The following is a 19,331-nucleotide window of genomic DNA, read 5'->3' on the forward strand; positions in this document are numbered from 1 at the left end:
ATTCAGCCAAAACAGTATTAGTGAAGTCAGGTACTGATGTTGGATGAGAAGACCTGGCCAGCAATTGACATTTCAGTTCACCCCATTAGGCTGGATTCACACCTATGGCATTTTTAGTGCTTTTTGCATTTTGCAGATTTGCACTACAGAACGTGTTCCATAGGAAACCATGCTCCATAGGACTGTAGTGCAAATCTGTAAAATGCAAGAAGCACTAAAAATGCCATAGGTGTGAATCCAGCCTTAGGGTTGAGGTCAGGGCACTCAGATTCATCCTCAACAAACTGGTCTGGTCACACCATTAGGTAGATTCACGTACAGAGGACTAACTTTAGGTTGGCCTAGCCTAGTCTTTTTAGGCTACACCGCCGTAAATTATTTAGGCTAGTAGTGATTCTTAAACCACTTACCTGCTAATTTTCGGCGGCGTAGCCTAAAACGAGCGGGCGTAAGGGCGCCTAATTCAAATGACTGGGAGGGGGGCGTGTAGTATGGAAATGAGGCTTGACCTCACGTTTTTTGAAGTTTTTTTACACTGCGCATGCGCCGGGCGACTACATTTCCCAGTGCGCATTGCGGCTAAGTAGGCTGTACGGGCCTATTGATTTTGACGCGGACGTACACGACGTAACTCTTGATTCGCGGACGACTTACTCAAACGACTTTAACATTTCGAAATTTGCGGGGGGAACGGCGGCCATACTTAACATTGGCTAGGCCACTAGAGCATAGCTCTAACTTTAGGCGGCCTATCCCTTACGGAAACGACGTAATTCGACGGCGTAGGCCTGGCATACGTTTGCGTTCGGTCGTGAATCGGCATATCCCCTCATTTAAATAATCTACGCCGGCCGCAATGGAAGCGCCATCTAGCGGCCAAAAGAAACATTGCAATCTAAGATAGAACGGAGCAAGCCAGCCTATCTTAGATATGTTTAAGTGTATCTCTGTTAGAGAATACACTTAAACATAGGTCGGCTTAGATTCAGAGTTAGGTCGGCTTTTCTGTAGATAAGCCGGCCTAACTCTTTGTGAATCTACCTATATATCTTTATGGAAGCTGGCTTTGTGCACAGGGGCATAGTCACGTGTCTTCACCAAACTGGTACCACAAGGTCAAGAGCACAACTGCAAAGCAAGATAGTTCAAGCCGTGATTTGTCATCATTGTGATGATTATGGCTTACAGCTCATGAAAACCCCAAATCCACAATCTCAGAAAATTGGAATATTGTGAAAAGGTGCAATATTCTAGGCTGAAAGTGTCCCACTCTAATCAGCTAATTAAGCCATAACACCTGCAAAGGGTTCCTGAGCATTTAAATGGTCTCTCAGTCTGGTTCAGTAGGAATCACAATCATGGGAAAGACTGCTGACCTGACAGTTGTGCAGAAACACATCATTGACACCCTCCATAAGGAGGGAAAGCCTCAAAAGAAGTTGGATGTTCCCAAAGTGCTGTATCAAAGCACATTAATAGAAAGTTATGTGGAAGAGAAAAGTGTGGAAGAAAAAGGTGCACAAGCAGCAGGGATGAGCGCAGCCTGGAGAGGATTGTCAGGAAAAGGCCATTCAGAAGTGTTGTGGACTTTCACAAGGAGTGGACTGAGGCTGGAGTCAGGGCATCAAGAGCACCACACACAGACAGATCCTGGACATGGGCTTCAAATGTCGTATTCCTCTTGTCAAGCCCCCTGAACAACAAACAACGTCAGAAGTGTCTTACCTGGGCTAAAGAAAAACAGGCCTGGTCTGGTGCTCAGAGGTCCAAAGTCCTCTTTTCTGATGAGCGCAAATTGTGCATCTCATTTGGAAACCAAGGAGCCGGAGTATGGAGGAAGAATGGAGGAAACCAAGGAGCCGGAGTATGGAGGAGGAATGGAGGAAACCAAGGAGCCGGAGTATGGAGGAAGAATGGAGAGGCACACACTGCAAGATGCTTGAAGTCCAGTGTGAAGTTTCCACAGTCTGTGATGATTTGGGGAGCCGTGTCATCTGCTGGTGTTGGTCCATTGTGCTTCATTAAGTCCGGGGGCAACGCAGCCGGCTACCAGGAGATTTTGGAGCACTTCATGCTTCCTTCCACAGGCGAGCTCTATGGGGGTGCTGACTTCATTTTCCAGCAGGACTTGGCACCTCCCCCACACTGCCAAAAGCACCAAAACCTGGTCACATGACCGTGGGATTACTGTGCTTGATTGGCCAGCAAACTCGCCTGACCTGAACCCCAAAGAGAATCTATGATAGAGAATCTATGGGGAATTGCCAAGAGAAAGATAAAAGACATGAGACCCAACAATGCAGAAGAGCTGAAGGCCGCTATTGAAGCATCCTGGTCTTCCCTAACACCTCAGCAGTGCCACAGGCTGATCGCTTCCATGCCACGCCGCATTGAGGGGCCCAAACCAAGTACTGAGTACATATGCATGCTTCTACTTTTCAGAGGTCCGATATTGTTCTATGTACAATCCTTGTTTTATTGATTGCATGTAATATTCTAATGTTCGGAGATTGTGGATTTGGGGTTTTCATGAGCTGGAAGCCATAATCATCACAATGATGACAAATCACGGCTTGGACTATCTTGCTTTGCATGTAATGAGTCTCTCTCATATATTCGTTTCACTTTTTAAGTTGCATTAGTGAAATAAATGAACTTTTGCACGATATTCTACTTTTTCGAGTATCACCTGTATATGTTTTGGAAAATTAACTTTTGCAGCAATATACATTGGGGTCAATTCACAAAGAGAAACATTATTGGTTTCCTTCAGTTGTTAAATTACCGCTCCTTATTTAACGCTAGCAAACATTCACGAAAGCTATAATCGTTATTCAACATAGTCGTTATGGTTTTCAACTGACTCGTTATCCAATCGTTATGCTAACTACTCAAGAGTTATTTTAACGTCCCAAATCGTAATAATAACGTCTAAGATCGTTATATAACGCTTGAGAGATGCATTCTGGGAGCAGAAGGGGAGGAGAACAGCTGCATGTGGAAAAGAGCAGATGCAGAGAGAGAGACACAAGCAAGACACACATGGAGATTGAGCATGTAATGTGCATAACTTCTCTGTGTGCGTTTTTCTAAAGCCATGTGTATTTCCTCATACAGAGAATAAATCATGGGAGATTATAATCGGAATTTAGCCATCACCTGGGTTTCAGAAAAGTCATCCAAAATAGTACGTGAACGGAATACACGTTTATAAATCTGAACAACATTCTAATGTGTTCTTCTTCGCCTCTGGATAATTTTAAGTTTAAATAGAGTAGGGTTGTCCCAATACCGATACCAGTATCGGTATCGGGACCGATACCGAGTATTTGCGGGAGTACTCGTACTCCCGCAAATACCCCCGATACTAAAATAGAATACTTGGTACCCCCCCCCGCCGCCGCCAACGCCGCCGCAAACCCGTCGCCGCAAAGCCGCCGCCGTTAATCAGCGTGCGGGGAACAGCTTTCGTTTGAATAGCTGTATCCCCGCCGCATATAGACACTCCCCCTTTGCGCGGGATTGGACGGATGATCTATCCAATCCCGCGCAAGGGGGAGTGTCTATACGCGGCGGGGATACAGCTATTCAAACGAAAGCTGTTCCCCGCACGCTGATTAACGGCGGCATCAAGGTATGGGGGACACGGCTGGAATGTGGGGGACACGGCTGGAATGTGGGGGACACGGCTGGAATGTGGGGGACATGGCTGGAATGTGGGGGACATGGCTGGAATGTGGGGGACACGGCTGGAATGTGGGGGACACGGCTGGAATGTGGAGGACATGGCTGGAATGTGGGGGACACGGCTGGAATGTGGGGGACACGGCTGGAATGTGGGGGACACGGCTGGAATGTGGAGGACATGGCTGGAATGTGGGGGACATGGCTGGAATGTGGAGGACATGGCTGGAATTTGGGGGACATGGCTGGAATGTGGGGGACATGGCTGGAATGTGGGGGACATGGCTGCATTATGTGGAGGGCATGGCTGCATTATGTGGGGGACATGGCTGGAATGTGGGGGACATGGCTGGAATGTGGGGGACATGGCTGGAATGTGGAGGATATGGCTGCAATATGTGGGGGACATGGCTGCAATATGTGGGGGACATGGCTGCAATATGTGGGGGACATGGCTGCAATATGTGGGGGACATGGCTGCAATATGTGGGGGACATGGCTGCAATATGTGGGGGACATTTAAAAAAAGTATCGGGTATTCGGTATCGGCGAGTACATAAAAAAAAGGATCGGTACTTGTACTCAGTCCTAAAAAAGTGGTATCGGGACAACCCTAAAATAGAGCATGGTTCCATATTGCCCAAAATTACTAAAAACGTCACTACACTACAAAAATCGCCAAAAGCTTCCTCTAACAATGAAATATCGCCAGGGAAATGTTATAACGACACCCTGAGGGAGGTGATATGTAACGATTAATTAACGATCGATAAATGTCAAAAAAATCTTTGTGAATTGCACTTCTGTACATATTTAACGATTTGACTTGTTAAAACAACGATCGGATCGTTATATAACGATCCACACCTTAAAATATCGGTTCCGTGTAGTGAAACGTTATTTGATGATTTTTTCAAAGCGTTAAATCGTTTAGTGAATTGAACTAGCTTCAATAACGTGCAAAATCGTTAAAATAACGACCGGAATCTGGAAATAAAGCTTTGTGAATTGACCCCATTGTAGCTTTTAGAACATAATGTTACATTTTTGACCGTTATGCTCTTCATGCTGGTAACTTGCTGGCTGTTCCTTTTGGTAATATTCTCCTTAAAACAAAGTCAGAAGAATCGGTTTTACCTTGAACTTCAGGATAGTTATTTTTTGTGCTTTTTCTCCCTGTAAATGTGAGGGGTAAAATACTGAAAATGATAGGACTTACTCAGTGTTTGGGTCATACGTCCCGCGGTCATTCCTATCAGCGTTGTATAGGGGAGGATTATATCCTGGGAATTCCACCTGTGGGTGATATGCAAGGCAAGTTGATCATTTCATATCAGGAATATTTCCATGTCACCACTTTGTGTGTGTGTGTTTTTTTTTTTTGCCAATTTTATTCCCTTAGTAATTTTACTTAAGGTACAACTATAGGCAAAACTTTTATTTTTTTTTTCGTTTTGGATAAAGCAGCCTTTTTCAACCAGGGTACCTTGATGTTTCTTCAGGGGTGCCGTGATAAAATGCCTTAAAATTGAATAAAAATTGTATACAAGCTGGTGTGTGAATGATCCTGCCTTTTAGTCTACACCAGGGCTCGACAATATCCGGGCGCCAGGTCACAATTGCGACAAGAAATTGTGACTACAAGGCCGCAAAGCCGCGGACTCAATTACCGGCCGCCGAGCGATAGGTGGGGGCACACGGAGGCACAGGATCCTGTGTCTCCGTGGCGGGCCCACAATGGCCGGTAATTGAGGCCGCGGCTTTGCAGACTTGCGAAGGCCCAAGCTTACTTCTGTGACCTTGCGCCATCTGGTGGTGGCCGTTAGCATTACAAGTAAAACAGCAGTTCTAATGTGTTTTCTTCGCTGTTTTTACTGCCATCTCCTTCCCTCTAATTAGAACCCCCAAACATTATATATATTTTTTTATTCTAACACCCTAGAGAATAAAATGGCGATCGTTGCAATACTTTATGTCACACTGTATTTGCGCAGCGGTCTTACAAGCGCACTTTTTTGGGGGAAAAATACACTTTTTTAAATAAAAAAATAAGACAACAGTAAAGTTATCCCAATTTTATTTTATATTGTGAAAGATAATGTTACGCCGAGTAAATTGATACCCAACATGTCACACTTCAAAATTGCGTCCGCTCGGGGAATAGGCGATGTTTAAAAAATTCTACAGGTTGCATGTTTTGAGTTACAGAGGAGGTCTAGGGGTATAATTATTGCCCTCACTCTAACGATCGCAGCGATACCTCACATGTGTGGTGTGAATACCGTTTACATATGCGGGCGCTACTCAGGTATGTGTTCGCTTCTGCGTGCGAGCTCGTCGGGACGGGGTGCGTTTTCTGGCTCCTAACTTTTTTAGCTGGCTCCTAGATTCCAAGCAAATTTGTCAAACCCTGGTCTACACAAAGTCTTGGGTTTTCATTGTGCACCATTACAACCTTCTAGCTGCCAGCATCCTAACAACCAATGGCATCATCGGTTGATATGGAGGATGTCAGTCGCTTGCATAGTATCTTTTTTGATTCCCCCCTGTCCCCCTCTGCATCAGCGTTGGGTTCAATTAGCTGAGTGATGGAGAAAAACTGAGGGAGAAGAGAAACATTGGAATACTAGTCAGTACCAGTGTGAACAAAAGTGTATTTGCTTTGGAAGAATAAATCACCTCCAACGTTGGGTGTCCTACTTGTGTGGATGTTGCTACATTATGTACTCTTAGAGTAATTTTTACATTTAGAATGGAGGTGCCTCGAGACTGTCCATGATTTTTAACCACTTGCCGACCGCCGCACGCCGATTTACTTCGGCAGAATGGCATGGGCAGGCAAATGGGCGTACTTGTATGTCCCTTTGAATTTTCTGCCTAGCGCGAGCACGCCCGCCGCGTGCCCTGCAAGCTGGATTTTCGCCGGCGGCCCGCGATCATGATATGGAGAGGCAGAATGGGGAGATACTTATGTAAACAAAGCATTTCCCCATTCTGCCTAGCAACATGACAGGGAGCTTCTGTTCCCTGTCATCGAGAGCAGTGATCTCTGTCATGTTGTAGTGAGACCATCCCCCCACAGTTAGAATAACTCCCTAGGACACACTTAACGACTTGATCGCCCCCTAGTGTTTAACCCCTTCCCTGCCAGTGTCATTTATACAGTAATCAGTGGGTATTTGTAGCTCTGACCGCTGCATAAATGATAATGGTCCCAAAATAGTGTCAAAAGTGTCCGAGGTGTCCGCCACAATGTCGCAGTACCGATAAAAATCGCCGATTGCTGCCATTACTAGTAAAAAAAAATAATAATAAAAATGTCATAAATCTATCCCCTATTTTGTATACGCTATAACTTTTGTGCAAACTAATCAGTATAAACTTATTGCGAAGAATACATATTGGTATAAACTGTGGAATAAATTTGTTTTTATATATTTTTGGGGGATATTTATTATAGCAAAAAGTTAAAAATATTGACTTTTTTTCAAAATTGTCGCTCTATTTTTGTTCATAGCGCAAAAAAGTAAAAACCGCAGAGGTGATCAAATACCACCAAAAGAAAGCTCTATTTGTGGGGAAAAAAAGGACGTAAATTTTGTTTGGGAGCCACGTCGCACGACCGCGCAATTGTCATCTAAAGCGTTGCAGTGCCGAATCGCAAAAAAATGCTCTGGTCAGGAAGGGGGTAAATCTTTCCGGGGCTGAAGTGGTTAAAGGGTGCCTCGATAACTTTTAAAGGGTGCCTTAACTGAAAAAAGGTTTAGAAACACTGGGATAGCGTCATCACCCCTGTGTCCCATTGGGGAGATTTCCATTTACTTCCTGAGAGTAAACCCCTGGAAATTGGGGACCCCCAGGCCACCAGAAGTAGTGTCCCCATTAGAAGATTCCCCCTCTATTACTTTTCTGAGGACAACCCACATGAGATTTTCTTTTATTTTCACTTTGAAAGATAATGGTAAACAAGACAAATAAAGGGGGTCTGCTACCTCTCGGGGGTACAGGCAGTAATAAAAACCTGACAGGAACGCTAATCCATCTCCACATTTTTGGAGTGCCAAACTTAAAAGTTCAGGGAGAAGGGGGCACACTTGGCATCATTGCCTTGAGTGCCAGAGAACCTTATCCTGGAACTTCAGTAGTCATTGTCAGGGCCGCCATCAGGGGGGTACAGGCAGTACACCTGTAAGGGGCCCGGATGGCAACCCCGTTTAAAAAAATTAAAACAATTTTGTTTATTTATTTTTTATATATTTATTTATATATATATTTTTAAATTAATTAATTAATTAAATTAATATATATATATAATTATTATTATTAAAGGGCCCAGAGGTCCCCAGGGCCCCGGATGGCAACCCCCCTTTTTTTATAAAAACATTTTTTTTATTTTTTTAATATATATATATATATATATATATATATATATATATATATATATAATTAAATGGCTCAGAGGTCCCCAGGGCCCCATGTGGCAAACCCCCCCCCCTTTTTTTTTTTATAAATGTTTTTATTATTATTATTATTATTATTATTAAAGGGCCCAGAGGTCCCCTGGCAATCCCCTTTTTTTTATTTTTTTATAAATGTTTATTTATTTATTTTTTATATATTTTTTTTAATTTATTTTTTATTAAAGGGCCCAGAGGTTTCTTTTTTTTAAATTTTTTTTATTAAAGGGCCCAGAGGTAAATAATTTGTGTGTGTATGTATATATATATATATATATATATATATATATATATATGTGTTTTATTAAAGGGCCCAGAGGTCCCCAGGGCCCCAGATGGCAACCCCCCTTTTTAAAATAAATACAATTATATTTTTTCTTTTTTTTTTTCTTTTTATTAAAGGGTCCAGAGGGCTACCCCCCTTTTTTTATTATATATTTTTCTTTATTTCTTCTTTTTTGTGTAAAGGGCCCCCCGCTTCTCAATTCGCGAACCCCCCCCCCCCCCCGGTTCACTGCTACTGGAGGGCCCATGTCTGAAGCTGTGTAAGGGGCCCCATAATTCCTGATGGCGGCCCTGGTTATAGTGCCACCAGGATGGACTCACCTCCCATGGCACCAGCTCATCAGGCACTGGGTAGCGGTTCATTTTAGAGCCCGGGTAGTGCAGGATCCGAGAGTTCACGTGGTACAGACAGTGCGGTTCGGCCCGTCCATCTGTGCCTGCTGCAAACTTTTCTTCCTGTGAACTGCTGTGGACTGGCCGGGAAGACAGGAGAGATATCATAACGGAACCCCACCTAGTGATATCACTATACCCATAATGTACCAGTCTGCACTCACACTTACCTAATAGCCGTGTCTTACTGCTGAAACCTTTCTCCATCAAGGCGGAGATGATCCAATTCAGAAAGTGTGTAGACTGATCCATCTGCAACACAAGACACCACAGTTAACCACTTCAACCCCAGAGGATTTGGCTGCCCAATGACCGGGACATTTTTTGCGATTCGGCACTGCGTCGCTTTAACTGACAATTGCGCGGCCGTGCGACGTGGCACCCAAACAAAATTTACATCCTTTTTTTCCCACAAGTAGAGCTTTCTTTTGGTGGTATTGGATCACCTCTATGGTTTTTATTTTTTGCACTATAAACAAAAATAGAGCGACAATTTAAAAAAAAAAAAGCAATATTTTTTTACTTTTTGCTATAATAAATATCCTGATGACAATCATAAAACATAACCTTCCACGTAAAAAAAAACAAACAAAGCAAGGTCCCAAATGGGATACAAAATATTTTTCTGTAAGACGGAAGGAATCAAGTGAACTGAAGAGTGGCCTTCAAAGTTGAGCTACAGAAGTTTGATAATGAATAGCCTAGGAGGCACCTAAAAGGGAGTAACCTTCCCTTTCAAACCATAAGCTCGAGCAATAACCTGACAAATCCAACAGGAAAAGGTAGAATTGGAAGGTGCGATCCCTCCGGCTGGACATTCGCTCACTTTGGGTTGCCTGGGGTGACTCTGGTCAGAAGAGTAGCATGTCTATACCCTGGCAGTGGCTCAGTCTTTCTCTCTCTTGTGGGGCGGGTGCAGTGTGGCACTCTCTGGTGGTGCGGGTGCAGCGTGGCTCTCTCTGGTGGTGCGGGTGCAGCGTGGCTCTCTCTGGTGGTGAGGGTGCAGCGTGGCTCTCTCTGGTGGTGCGGGTGCAGCGTGGCTCTCTCTGGTGGTGCGGGTGCAGCGTGGCTCTCTCTGGTGGTGCGGGTGCAGCGTGGCTCTCTCTGGTGGTGCGGGTGCAGCGTGGCTCTCTCTGGTGGTGTGGGTGCAGCGTGGCTCTCTCTGGTGGTGCGGGTGCAGCATGACTCTCTCTGGCAGCGTTGATCTCATTGGTGGTGTGGGTACAGCGTGGCTCTCTCTGGTTGTTCTGGTGCAGCGTGGCTCTCTCTGGTGCTGCAGGTGCAGCATGACTCTCTCTGGCAGCGTTGATCTCATTGGTGGTGTGGGTACAGCGTGGCTCTCACCTGGTGGTGCGGGTGTAGTGTGGCTCTCTCTGGTGGTGCGGGTGCAGCGTGACTCTCTCTGGTGGTGCGGGTGCAGTGTGGCTCTCTCTGGTGGTGCGGGTGCAGCGTGGCTCTCTCTGGTGGTGCGGGTGCAGCATGACTCTCTCTGGCAGCGTTGATCTCATTGGTGGTGTGGGTAGAGCGTGGCTCTCTCTGGTTGTTCTGGTGCAGCGTGGCTCTCTCTGGTGGTGAGGGTGCAGCGTGGCTCTCTCTGGTGGTGCGGGTGCAGCGTGGCTCTCTCTGGTGGTGCGGGTGCAGCGTGGCTCTCTCTGGTGGTGCGGGTGCAGCGTGGCTCTCTCTGGTGGTGTGGGTGCAGCGTGGCTCTCTCTGGTGGTGCGGGTGCAGCATGACTCTCTCTGGCAGCGTTGATCTCATTGGTGGTGTGGGTACAGCGTGGCTCTCTCTGGTTGTTCTGGTGCAGCGTGGCTCTCTCTGATGGTGCAGGTGCAGCATGACTCTCTCTGGCAGCGTTGATCTCATTGGTGGTGTGGGTACAGCGTGGCTCTCACCTGGTGGTGCGGGTGTAGTGTGGCTCTCTCTGGTGGTGCGGGTGCAGCGTGACTCTCTCTGGTGGTGCGGGTGCAGCGTGGCTCTCTCTGGTGGTGCGGGTGCAGCGTGGCTCTCTCTGGTGGTGCGGGTGCAGCATGACTCTCTCTGGCAGCGTTGATCTCATTGGTGGTGTGGGTAGAGCGTGGCTCTCTCTGGTTGTTCTGGTGCAGCGTGGCTCTCTCTGGTGGTGAGGGTGCAGCGTGGCTCTCTCTGGTGGTGCGGGTGCAGCGTGGCTCTCTCTGGTGGTGCGGGTGCAGCGTGGCTCTCTCTGGTGGTGCGGGTGCAGCGTGGCTCTCGCTGGTGGTGTGGGTGCAGCGTGGCTCTCTCTGGTGGTGTGGGTGCAGCATGACTCTCTCTGGCAGCGTTGATCTCATTGGTGGTGTGGGTACAGCGTGGCTCTCTCTGGTTGTTCTGGTGCAGCGTGGCTCTCTCTGGTGGTGCAGGTGCAGCATGACTCTCTCTGGCAGCGTTGATCTCTCTGGTGGTGCGGGTGCAGCGTGGCTCTCTCTGGTGGTGCGGGTGCAGCATGTCTCTCTCTGGTGGTGCGGGTGCAGCATGACTCTCTCTGGCAGCGTTGATCTCATTGGTGGTGTGGGTACAGCGTGGCTCTCACCTGGTGGTGCGGGTGTAGTGTGGCTCTCTCTGGTGGTGCGGGTGCAGCGTGACTCTCTCTGGTGGTGCGGGTGCAGCGTGGCTCTCTCTGGTGGTGCGGGTGCAGCGTGGCTCTCTCTGGTGGTGCGGGTGCAGCATGACTCTCTCTGGCAGCGTTGATCTCATTGGTGGTGTGGGTACAGCGTGGCTCTCACCTGGTGGTGCGGGTGTAGTGTGGCTCTCTCTGGTGGTGCGGGTGCAGCGTGACTCTCTCTGGTGGTGCGGGTGCAGCATGTCTCTCTCTGGTGGTGCGGGTGCAGCATGACTCTCTCTGGCAGCGTTGATCTCATTGGTGGTGTGGGTACAGTGTGGCTCTCTCTGGTGGTGCGGGTGTAGTGTGGCTCTCTCTGGTGGTGCGGGTGCAGCGTGACTCTCTCTGGTGGTGCGGGTGCAGCGTGGCTCTCTCTGGTGGTGCGGGTGCAGCGTGGCTCTCTCTGGTGGTGCGGGTGCAGCATGACTCTCTCTGGCAGCGTTGATCTCATTGGTGGTGTGGGTAGAGCGTGGCTCTCTCTGGTTGTTCTGGTGCAGCGTGGCTCTCTCTGGTGGTGAGGGTACAGCGTGGCTCTATTTGGTGGTGCTGGGTCCATTAGTTCCCCCAGCACAGACCTCTGTTTCTTTTTCCATGTCTCCTGTAGCTGCTGCAGTGTAGCATTCACTCCCTCAGCTTTTTTTCCGGGTTCTCTCTTTTCCCTCCAGCAGAGTGCATGCTGGGGGCAGTAGCCTGCTCACTGTGCAGAACAATTAAGCCACTAATTTCTGGGAGTACATTTCCCATGATGCCCCTCTAGCTTCTTCTGAATGGCCCTCCGCTGTGCCCAATGGGGAGGGAAGAAGAGCGGCAGGAAGATTTCTCTTTTTCTCCCGTGCTGCCGGCATGAGAAAGGAGGGGGAAACATTCAGACAGCGGCCCACAGCTCTCCCCTATCACAGCGTCGCTGCCTGTCACCACTTCACATATGGTGGGGGGGCTCCAAAGCACCCGCTACACCAGATTCCTTGATGATGTCACCTGTGTGCGGTTGCCCTCCCCGCACCCCCATAGCGAGGCCACTGGGACCACACACCTTGCCAATTCCGGGGGGGGGGGGGCACTAGCCCCCCCTTGCCCCTACCTGCGGATGCCCATGCAACCAGCTATTAAAATGTGTTTAAAGAAAGGAGAAAAAAAAGCAAATGCAAAATCCACGAAAAAACTGCATGCAAAAAACGCATAAAAGACGCAGGTTTAAAAACGCAAAAAGCCCTACAAAGCGTGCCTGAAAAACGCATCAAGCGCAGATGTGGACTTAGGTTCAAAGCTACAAAATGCTTATTATTAAGTGAAATAAAGTCATTGGATGTCTTATTAAATCAGACGACTCTATCAATTCAAATACTGACAGTTTTTTGTTTTGTGCTGACTCCATTCACCAACCCCATCATGATGGACTATAGAGGGGGCATCAGGGCCGGCCCTATGATGGGACTGGGTGGTACCATGGGTACCAGGCAGCACTTTTAGGGGGGCAGCATACTGATGCCCGCCAGCCCGTTCCGCCAGCTCCGCTACCCAAATAAAATTGATGTCCTTTTATCCCACAAATAGAGCTTTCTTTTGGTGATATTTGATCACCTCTGCGGTTTTTATTTTTTGTGCTATAAATATATATATTTTAACTTTTTGTTATAATAAATATCCCCAAAATTTTGAAAAATAAACTATTTTCTTCAGTTTAGGCCAATATGTATTCTTCTACATATTTTTGGTACCAAAAAAAACCCCCACAATTAGCGTACATTGATTAGTTTGCGCAAAAGACATTGTGGCCGCCGGCAATTCACAGGTCCCTTTATACTCCTGGATACATGTATAGAGCCGTGGCAGGTCCTTTTATACGCCTATATGCATGTACAGAGCCATGACAGGCCCTCTTTATATATCTATAGAGCCATGACAGGTCCTCGTTATACTCCTTTATACATGTATAGAGCCATGTCAAGTACTCTTTATACTCCTATATACATTTATAGAGCCATGTCAAGTACTCTTTATAGTCCTATACATGTATAGAGCCATGGCAGGTCCTCTTTATACTCCTATATACATTTATAGAGCCATGACAGGTCCTCTTGATATTCCTTTACATGTAAAGAGTAATGACAGGTCCTCTATATACATGTATAGAGCCATGACAGGTCCTCCTTATACTCCTTTATACATATATAGAGCCATGACGGGTCCCCTTTAGTTATCATAATATAAAATAATGAATGTGGGGGCCTTTTGGTTGGCGTGATTTTTTTTCTGGGGGGGGGGGGGGGGGCAGCATTTCATTCTTGGTCCCAGGCAGCACAATGTCTTGGGCCGGCACTGGGGGGCATACACTGGACTGTAGAGAAGAATTGAGGAATATTACCTGCTTTTCCAGCTCAGTAAGCCTTCCCTCCAGCTGGTATCCCTCGCTGCCCTTCTCAATTTTCATCAGACGCAGCACGGCGGAGACACTACGTTAGGCACAAATATGACACGTCAGGAATACATTATGTAACGTAAATGTAAAATGGTATGATATTTTCAGATATTCTTTTTATTCAATGGTATTACAGACAGTCTTGTGTGCAGATGAAGGGATCACCTGACCAGACTGTTGGCTGCAGAATCAGAAGAGACAGGGTATCTCAGACGGAAGGCACCAGACCGAGCCTCTCTTTCTGAGATTTGGTGTTTACAAGTTAAAAAAATGCTTAGAATCCCCAAACATGATATATATATTTTTTTCTAACACCCTAGAACAGTGATGGCGAACCTATGGCACGCGTTCCACAACTGGCACGCAAAGCCCTCCTTGTGGGCACACCAGCTATACTGTGAAGTCACTACTGTCTGCACTCTCTAATCCTCCCCGCCGCACGGCGAAGCTGCGGGAGTGAGAAGTGCAGCAGCATTGTGACAAGGGGAGAAGCGAGCGTGGGTTGTCAGTGTATATCCCCCGCTCGCCCCACTTCTTCTGTCAAGCAGCGCTGGGCAGGGACAGAACGGTGCTTGCAGAGATCCCATTTGCGGCAGCCAGGGACCAATGAGGAGCCAAGACAGGTGCACCATGGGACATGTAGTCCCGGAAAGCTATGGGTTCATTTTAATGTCCAGCCCAGCATCACCACCCAGAGAGAGAGGGAGGAGTCATTGCTGCAAGGGAGAGAGACTGAAGCAGCATACTGTGAGCCAGGGGACAGAGGCTGCAGTGCCAGTTGCGGGTGTCGCAACGGGCAACCGAGAGTGAGAGGTCATCTGTTTTCAGAGGAAGCGTTGTTGCTGTGTCGCTGGGATTGGTGAGAGGCCCCTGCGGCCATTATCTGTGGCTGTTATTAATTGCAGTATTAAAAAAATATATATTTTTTGTGTCGCAGTTTGGGCAATCGGGCTCAAAAAGGTTCGCCATCACTGCCCTTGAAAATAAAATGGCAGTTGTTGTAATACTCTTTGTCACACTGTATTTGCGCAGGGGTCTTACAAGAGCACTTTTTTTTAGATAAAAATAACTTGTTTGAATTGAAAAATAAGACAACAGTAAAGTTAGCCCAATTTTATTTTTATATTGTGAAAGATGATGTTAGGCCGAGTAAATTGATAGCCAACATGTCACGCTTCAAAGTTGCGCCCGCTCGTGGAATGGCAACAAACTATTATAACTAATAAAAATCTCAGTATGCAACGTTTAAAAAAATTCTACAGGTTGCATGTTTTGAGTTACAGAGAAGGTCTAGGGCTAGAATTATTGCTCTCACTCTAACGATCTTGGTGATACCTCACATGTGTGGTTTGAACACCGTTTTCATATGCGGGCGCTGCTCACCTATGCGTTTGCTTCTGCACGTGAGCTCGGTGGGACGGGGCGTGTTTAAAAAATGTTTCACATAGTCCAAGAGGTCATATCAGATGTGCAGTCAGGTCATCTATACATCGCTCTCCCTACAACTGTGCTCTACATCAGATAGGTGTGAATTTTTTTTTTCAATTTTATCCCCTATCTCATGTAGTAGAGCACGGTAAGAACTTAGCCAGGTCATTGCTAGACCATTTATTTATAATATTCAAGGAAAGCTTAATGACCAGAATGGTACCAGCCAATTGGTGAAAAGCTAACGTGGTACCAATATTTAATAATGGTCTGAGATACATACCTGGAAACTACAGGCCATTCAGCCTAACATCACTAGTTTGTAAACTATTGGTGGGGATGATAAGGGACCATATCCAAAAATTTGCTGATAAGAATAGTATCATTGGTAGTAACCAGAATGGATTTATGAAAGATTTTTCTTGCCAGACCAACCTAATAACATTTTATGAGGAAATGAGCTGCAATTTAGATAAAGGAAGGCCTAAGGATGTAGTGTATCTAGACACCGCCAAAGCTTTTTACAGAGTCCCATAAACGCTTAATTCACAAATTGAGATCTGCTGGCATTGATGATAGTGTATGTTCCTGGATAGAAAACTGGTTACAGGGAATGTGTACAAAGAGCAGTGATAAATGGTATATCTTCTGAATGGTCTGGATTTATCAGTGGGGTACCCCAGGGCTCTGTTCTGGGACCAATTCAGTTTAACTTTTTTTATATATGATATAGAGGTTGGGACAAAGACTTTATGCTTAGTATTTGCTGATGATGCAAAGCTAAGCAGGGAAATAACAGGATAAAGTAACTTTATAGGCAGATCTCAATAAAATACAGGGGTGTGCAAACACATGGCAAATGAGGCTCAATATAGGGTAATGCACTTGGGAGCTAAAAATATGAATGCAAGCTACACACTAGGGCAGGGGTCTCCAAACTTTTCAAACAAAGGGCCACTTTATTGCCCTTCAGACTTTAGGAGGGCCGGATTGGGGCCAGCAAGGGAAGAAAATGTCACGGGCCCGGCATGAGAGAGAACAAATATGGCCTCAGGGTTGGTGGTCAATAGGAAGAGGAGTATTCCCCCTATTAGTAGGAGGAACAGTATCCCATCATTGGTATCAGTGGATAATATAGTGCCCTAATGTTGGTGTTAATGGGAGGAATAGTGCCTCATGTCAGAGGGAGGAATTGTGCCCCAAGGGCCGGATAAAGGCTAGCAATGGGCCACATCTGGCCCTCGGGCCGCAGTTTGGAGACCCCTACACTAGGGGGACAATGTCTGGGGGAATTGAGGATTGAAAAAAGATCTGGGGGTCCAAATTGATGACAGCCTCAGCAATACCATGCAATGCCAAGCTGCAGAAAACAAGGCCAGCAGAATATTAGCATGTACAGTAAAACCTTGGTTTGCGAGGATAATTCGTTCCAGAAACATGCTTGTAATCCAAAGCACTTGTATATCAAAGCATTTTTTTTTTACAGGGGTATACAAGAGAAGAGAGGCACCTCTAAGTGTAGCAATAAGTTGCTAAATGTTGTACCTTCATTAAATGTAACCATATTGCTACACTTAGAGGCTCCTCTTTTCTATTTCATACTCCATTGTGACATGACTTTACTCTTATATCAAGACATCGCTTGTATATCAAGGCAAAATGTATTAAAACATTTTGCTTGTCTTGCAAAACGCTCTCAAACCAAGTTACTCTCAAACTAAGGTATTACTGTATTAAAAAGGGTATTTACTAAAGAGATAAGACTATGATTCTACCACTTTACAAAATTCTGGTTCGGCCACGTCTGGAGTAAGCCATCCAGTTCTGGTCAACAGTCCGTAAGAAGGATGTGTTGGAACTGGAGAGAGTCCACACAACGGAAGCAAAACTAATAAGGGGACTGGAGGATCTCAGTTATTAGGAACAACTACAAACATAAACGTATTTTTCCTGGAGAAGATACACTTAAGAGGGGATAAGATGGCGATATACAAATATATTGATGGTGATTCCAGCATAGGGAGGAAACTATTCAGCCTTAAAGTGATACTATAGGTTATTTTTTTATAACAAACATACTTACCTCCACTGTTCAGTTTGTTTTGCACAGAGTGTCCCCAATCGTCCTCTTCTTGGGTCCCACGGTGGCTCTTCCCCGCCATAGATAACCCCCCACTGGGAAGCTCTCTCCCGAGGGGGTTACCTTGCAGGCACGGGTCCGTGTCATACGCTAGGCGTCCATAGCTGTCGAGTGTATGGCCCCACCCCCGGCGGCCGCATCATTGCATTTGATTGACATCAGTGGGAGCCAATGGATGCGCTGCTATCAATCTAGCCAACGAAGAGCCGAGAAGCCGTGGAGAGCGTCACGGGATCGTGCCCACGGAAATTTGGGCCACAGGTAACTAAAATGGGGGGAGGGGGGAGAGGGCTGGGGGGGGGGGGCCGAACACAGCAAGGTGTTTTTTCACCTAGGATGCATTAAGGTGAAAAAGACAGGAAGGTTTACAACCCCTTTAAAGGAGTTGTAAAGGTAAAAGTTTTTTTACCTTAATGCATCCTATGCATTAAGGTAAAAAAACATCTGACAGCACCGCCCCCCCCCCCGAGCCCCCGTTTTACTTACCTCACCGTTCGAAAGTCCCGGGCGCGTGCTTGTCATCCTGCTCGGTTCCCAGCCTGGCCGTTGATTGGCTAGGCTGGGCGGATTGAAATCTGTGGTTTCAGCGGGTAATGTTACTAATTTCAACAAACGTTTAGATGGGCATCTTATTGAACACAACACACCAGGATATAAGAAGTGGTAGACATATAAATATATAAACACACACGTTGAACTGGATGGACTGGTGTCTTTATTCAACCTTACCAATGTAATAAATGTGATAAATGACTTCCAGGTACAAAACTATAAGACCTCATATTCCAAAAGAGATTGTTGCACCCCTACTAATGTCTGTATGCTTGGTCTATGCTTGTTGTTAAAGCGGAGTTCCACCCAAAAGTGCTATAGTTACTTAGCTGCTCCCCAACCCTTAGAATGCACCAGATTGCATGTAAGATTTGTATCTGCTGTTGTGGCCAGCTAGCTAGATTGGGTGATGTCCATCTCAGTCATGTCTAGGGGTGTCGTGGGCTTTGACAACTGGGTTTACCTGTTCAGAATAAGCTCTACCCTCGTTCCTCCTCCACTAAAAAAAAGGTCCTCTCCTTGTTTAGTTGGGACACATGTCCTGCAAACATGTTAATAAAGACAGAGGCACAAGTTTTCCCTGGGCCCGCCAAGATTTATAGAGCAGAGGGGAGGTACCAGAAGCCATCCTGCTGTCTATATTACATTCTGATACCCAAGACTAGGGATGAGCTTCGAGTTCGAGTCAAACTCATGTTCGACTCGAACATTGCCTGTTCGCCTAACAGCGAACAATTTGGGGTGTTTGCGGCAAATTCGAAAAGCCGCAGAACACCCTGGAAAAGTCTATGGGAGAAATCTAAAGTGCTAATTTTAAAGACTTTTATGCAAGTTATTGTCATAAAAAGTGTTTGGGAACCTGGGTCCTGCCCCAGGGGACATGTATCAATGCAAAAAAAGTAAAAAAAAAAAAACGGCTGTTTTTTTGGGAGCAGTGATTTTATTAATGCTTACAGTGAAACAATTAAAGTGAAATATTCCTTTCAATTTCGTACCTGGGGGGGGGGGGGGGGGGTGTGTGTAAAGTATGCCTGTAAAGCAGCGCATGTTTCCCGTGCTTAGAACTGTCCCTGCACAAAGTGCCTTTTTTGAAGGATAACAAGTCATTTAAAATCACTGCTCCCAAAAAAACTGCAGATTTTAAAACTTTTTTTTTTTTGCATTGATACATGTCCCCAGGGACAGGACCCAGGTCCCCAAACACTTTTTAGGACAATAACTTGCATATTGGCCTTTAAAATCAGCACTTTAGATTTCAAATGTTCGAGTCCCATAGACTTTAATGGGGTTCTAAATTTCACACAAACTTTTGGTGTGTTCGCAAGTTCTGGTGCGAACCGAATGGGGGGGGGGGGGGGG

At 46.2% G+C, this 19,331-nt stretch overlaps 1 protein-coding gene across 1 annotated transcript in view; it reads right to left on the reverse strand.

Moving 5' to 3' along the window:
• LOC120928841 (transient receptor potential cation channel subfamily M member 2-like) overlaps window positions 1-19,331 on the reverse strand; it is a 191,430-nt gene that overhangs the window by 35,190 nt on the left and 136,909 nt on the right. Inside the window, exons 25-28 of the mRNA XM_040339861.1 lie at window positions 13,799-13,886; window positions 8,990-9,071; window positions 8,748-8,899; window positions 4,904-4,980 (exon numbers count right to left, since the gene is read on the reverse strand). Of these exons, the coding sequence (XP_040195795.1) occupies window positions 4,904-4,980; window positions 8,748-8,899; window positions 8,990-9,071; window positions 13,799-13,886 (399 nt within the window). The remainder of the gene's footprint in view (window positions 1-4,903; window positions 4,981-8,747; window positions 8,900-8,989; window positions 9,072-13,798; window positions 13,887-19,331) is intronic.

Source organism: Rana temporaria, chromosome 2, assembly GCF_905171775.1.
Source record: "Rana temporaria chromosome 2, aRanTem1.1, whole genome shotgun sequence".
In the NCBI taxonomy this organism is placed as follows: domain Eukaryota; kingdom Metazoa; phylum Chordata; class Amphibia; order Anura; family Ranidae; genus Rana; species Rana temporaria.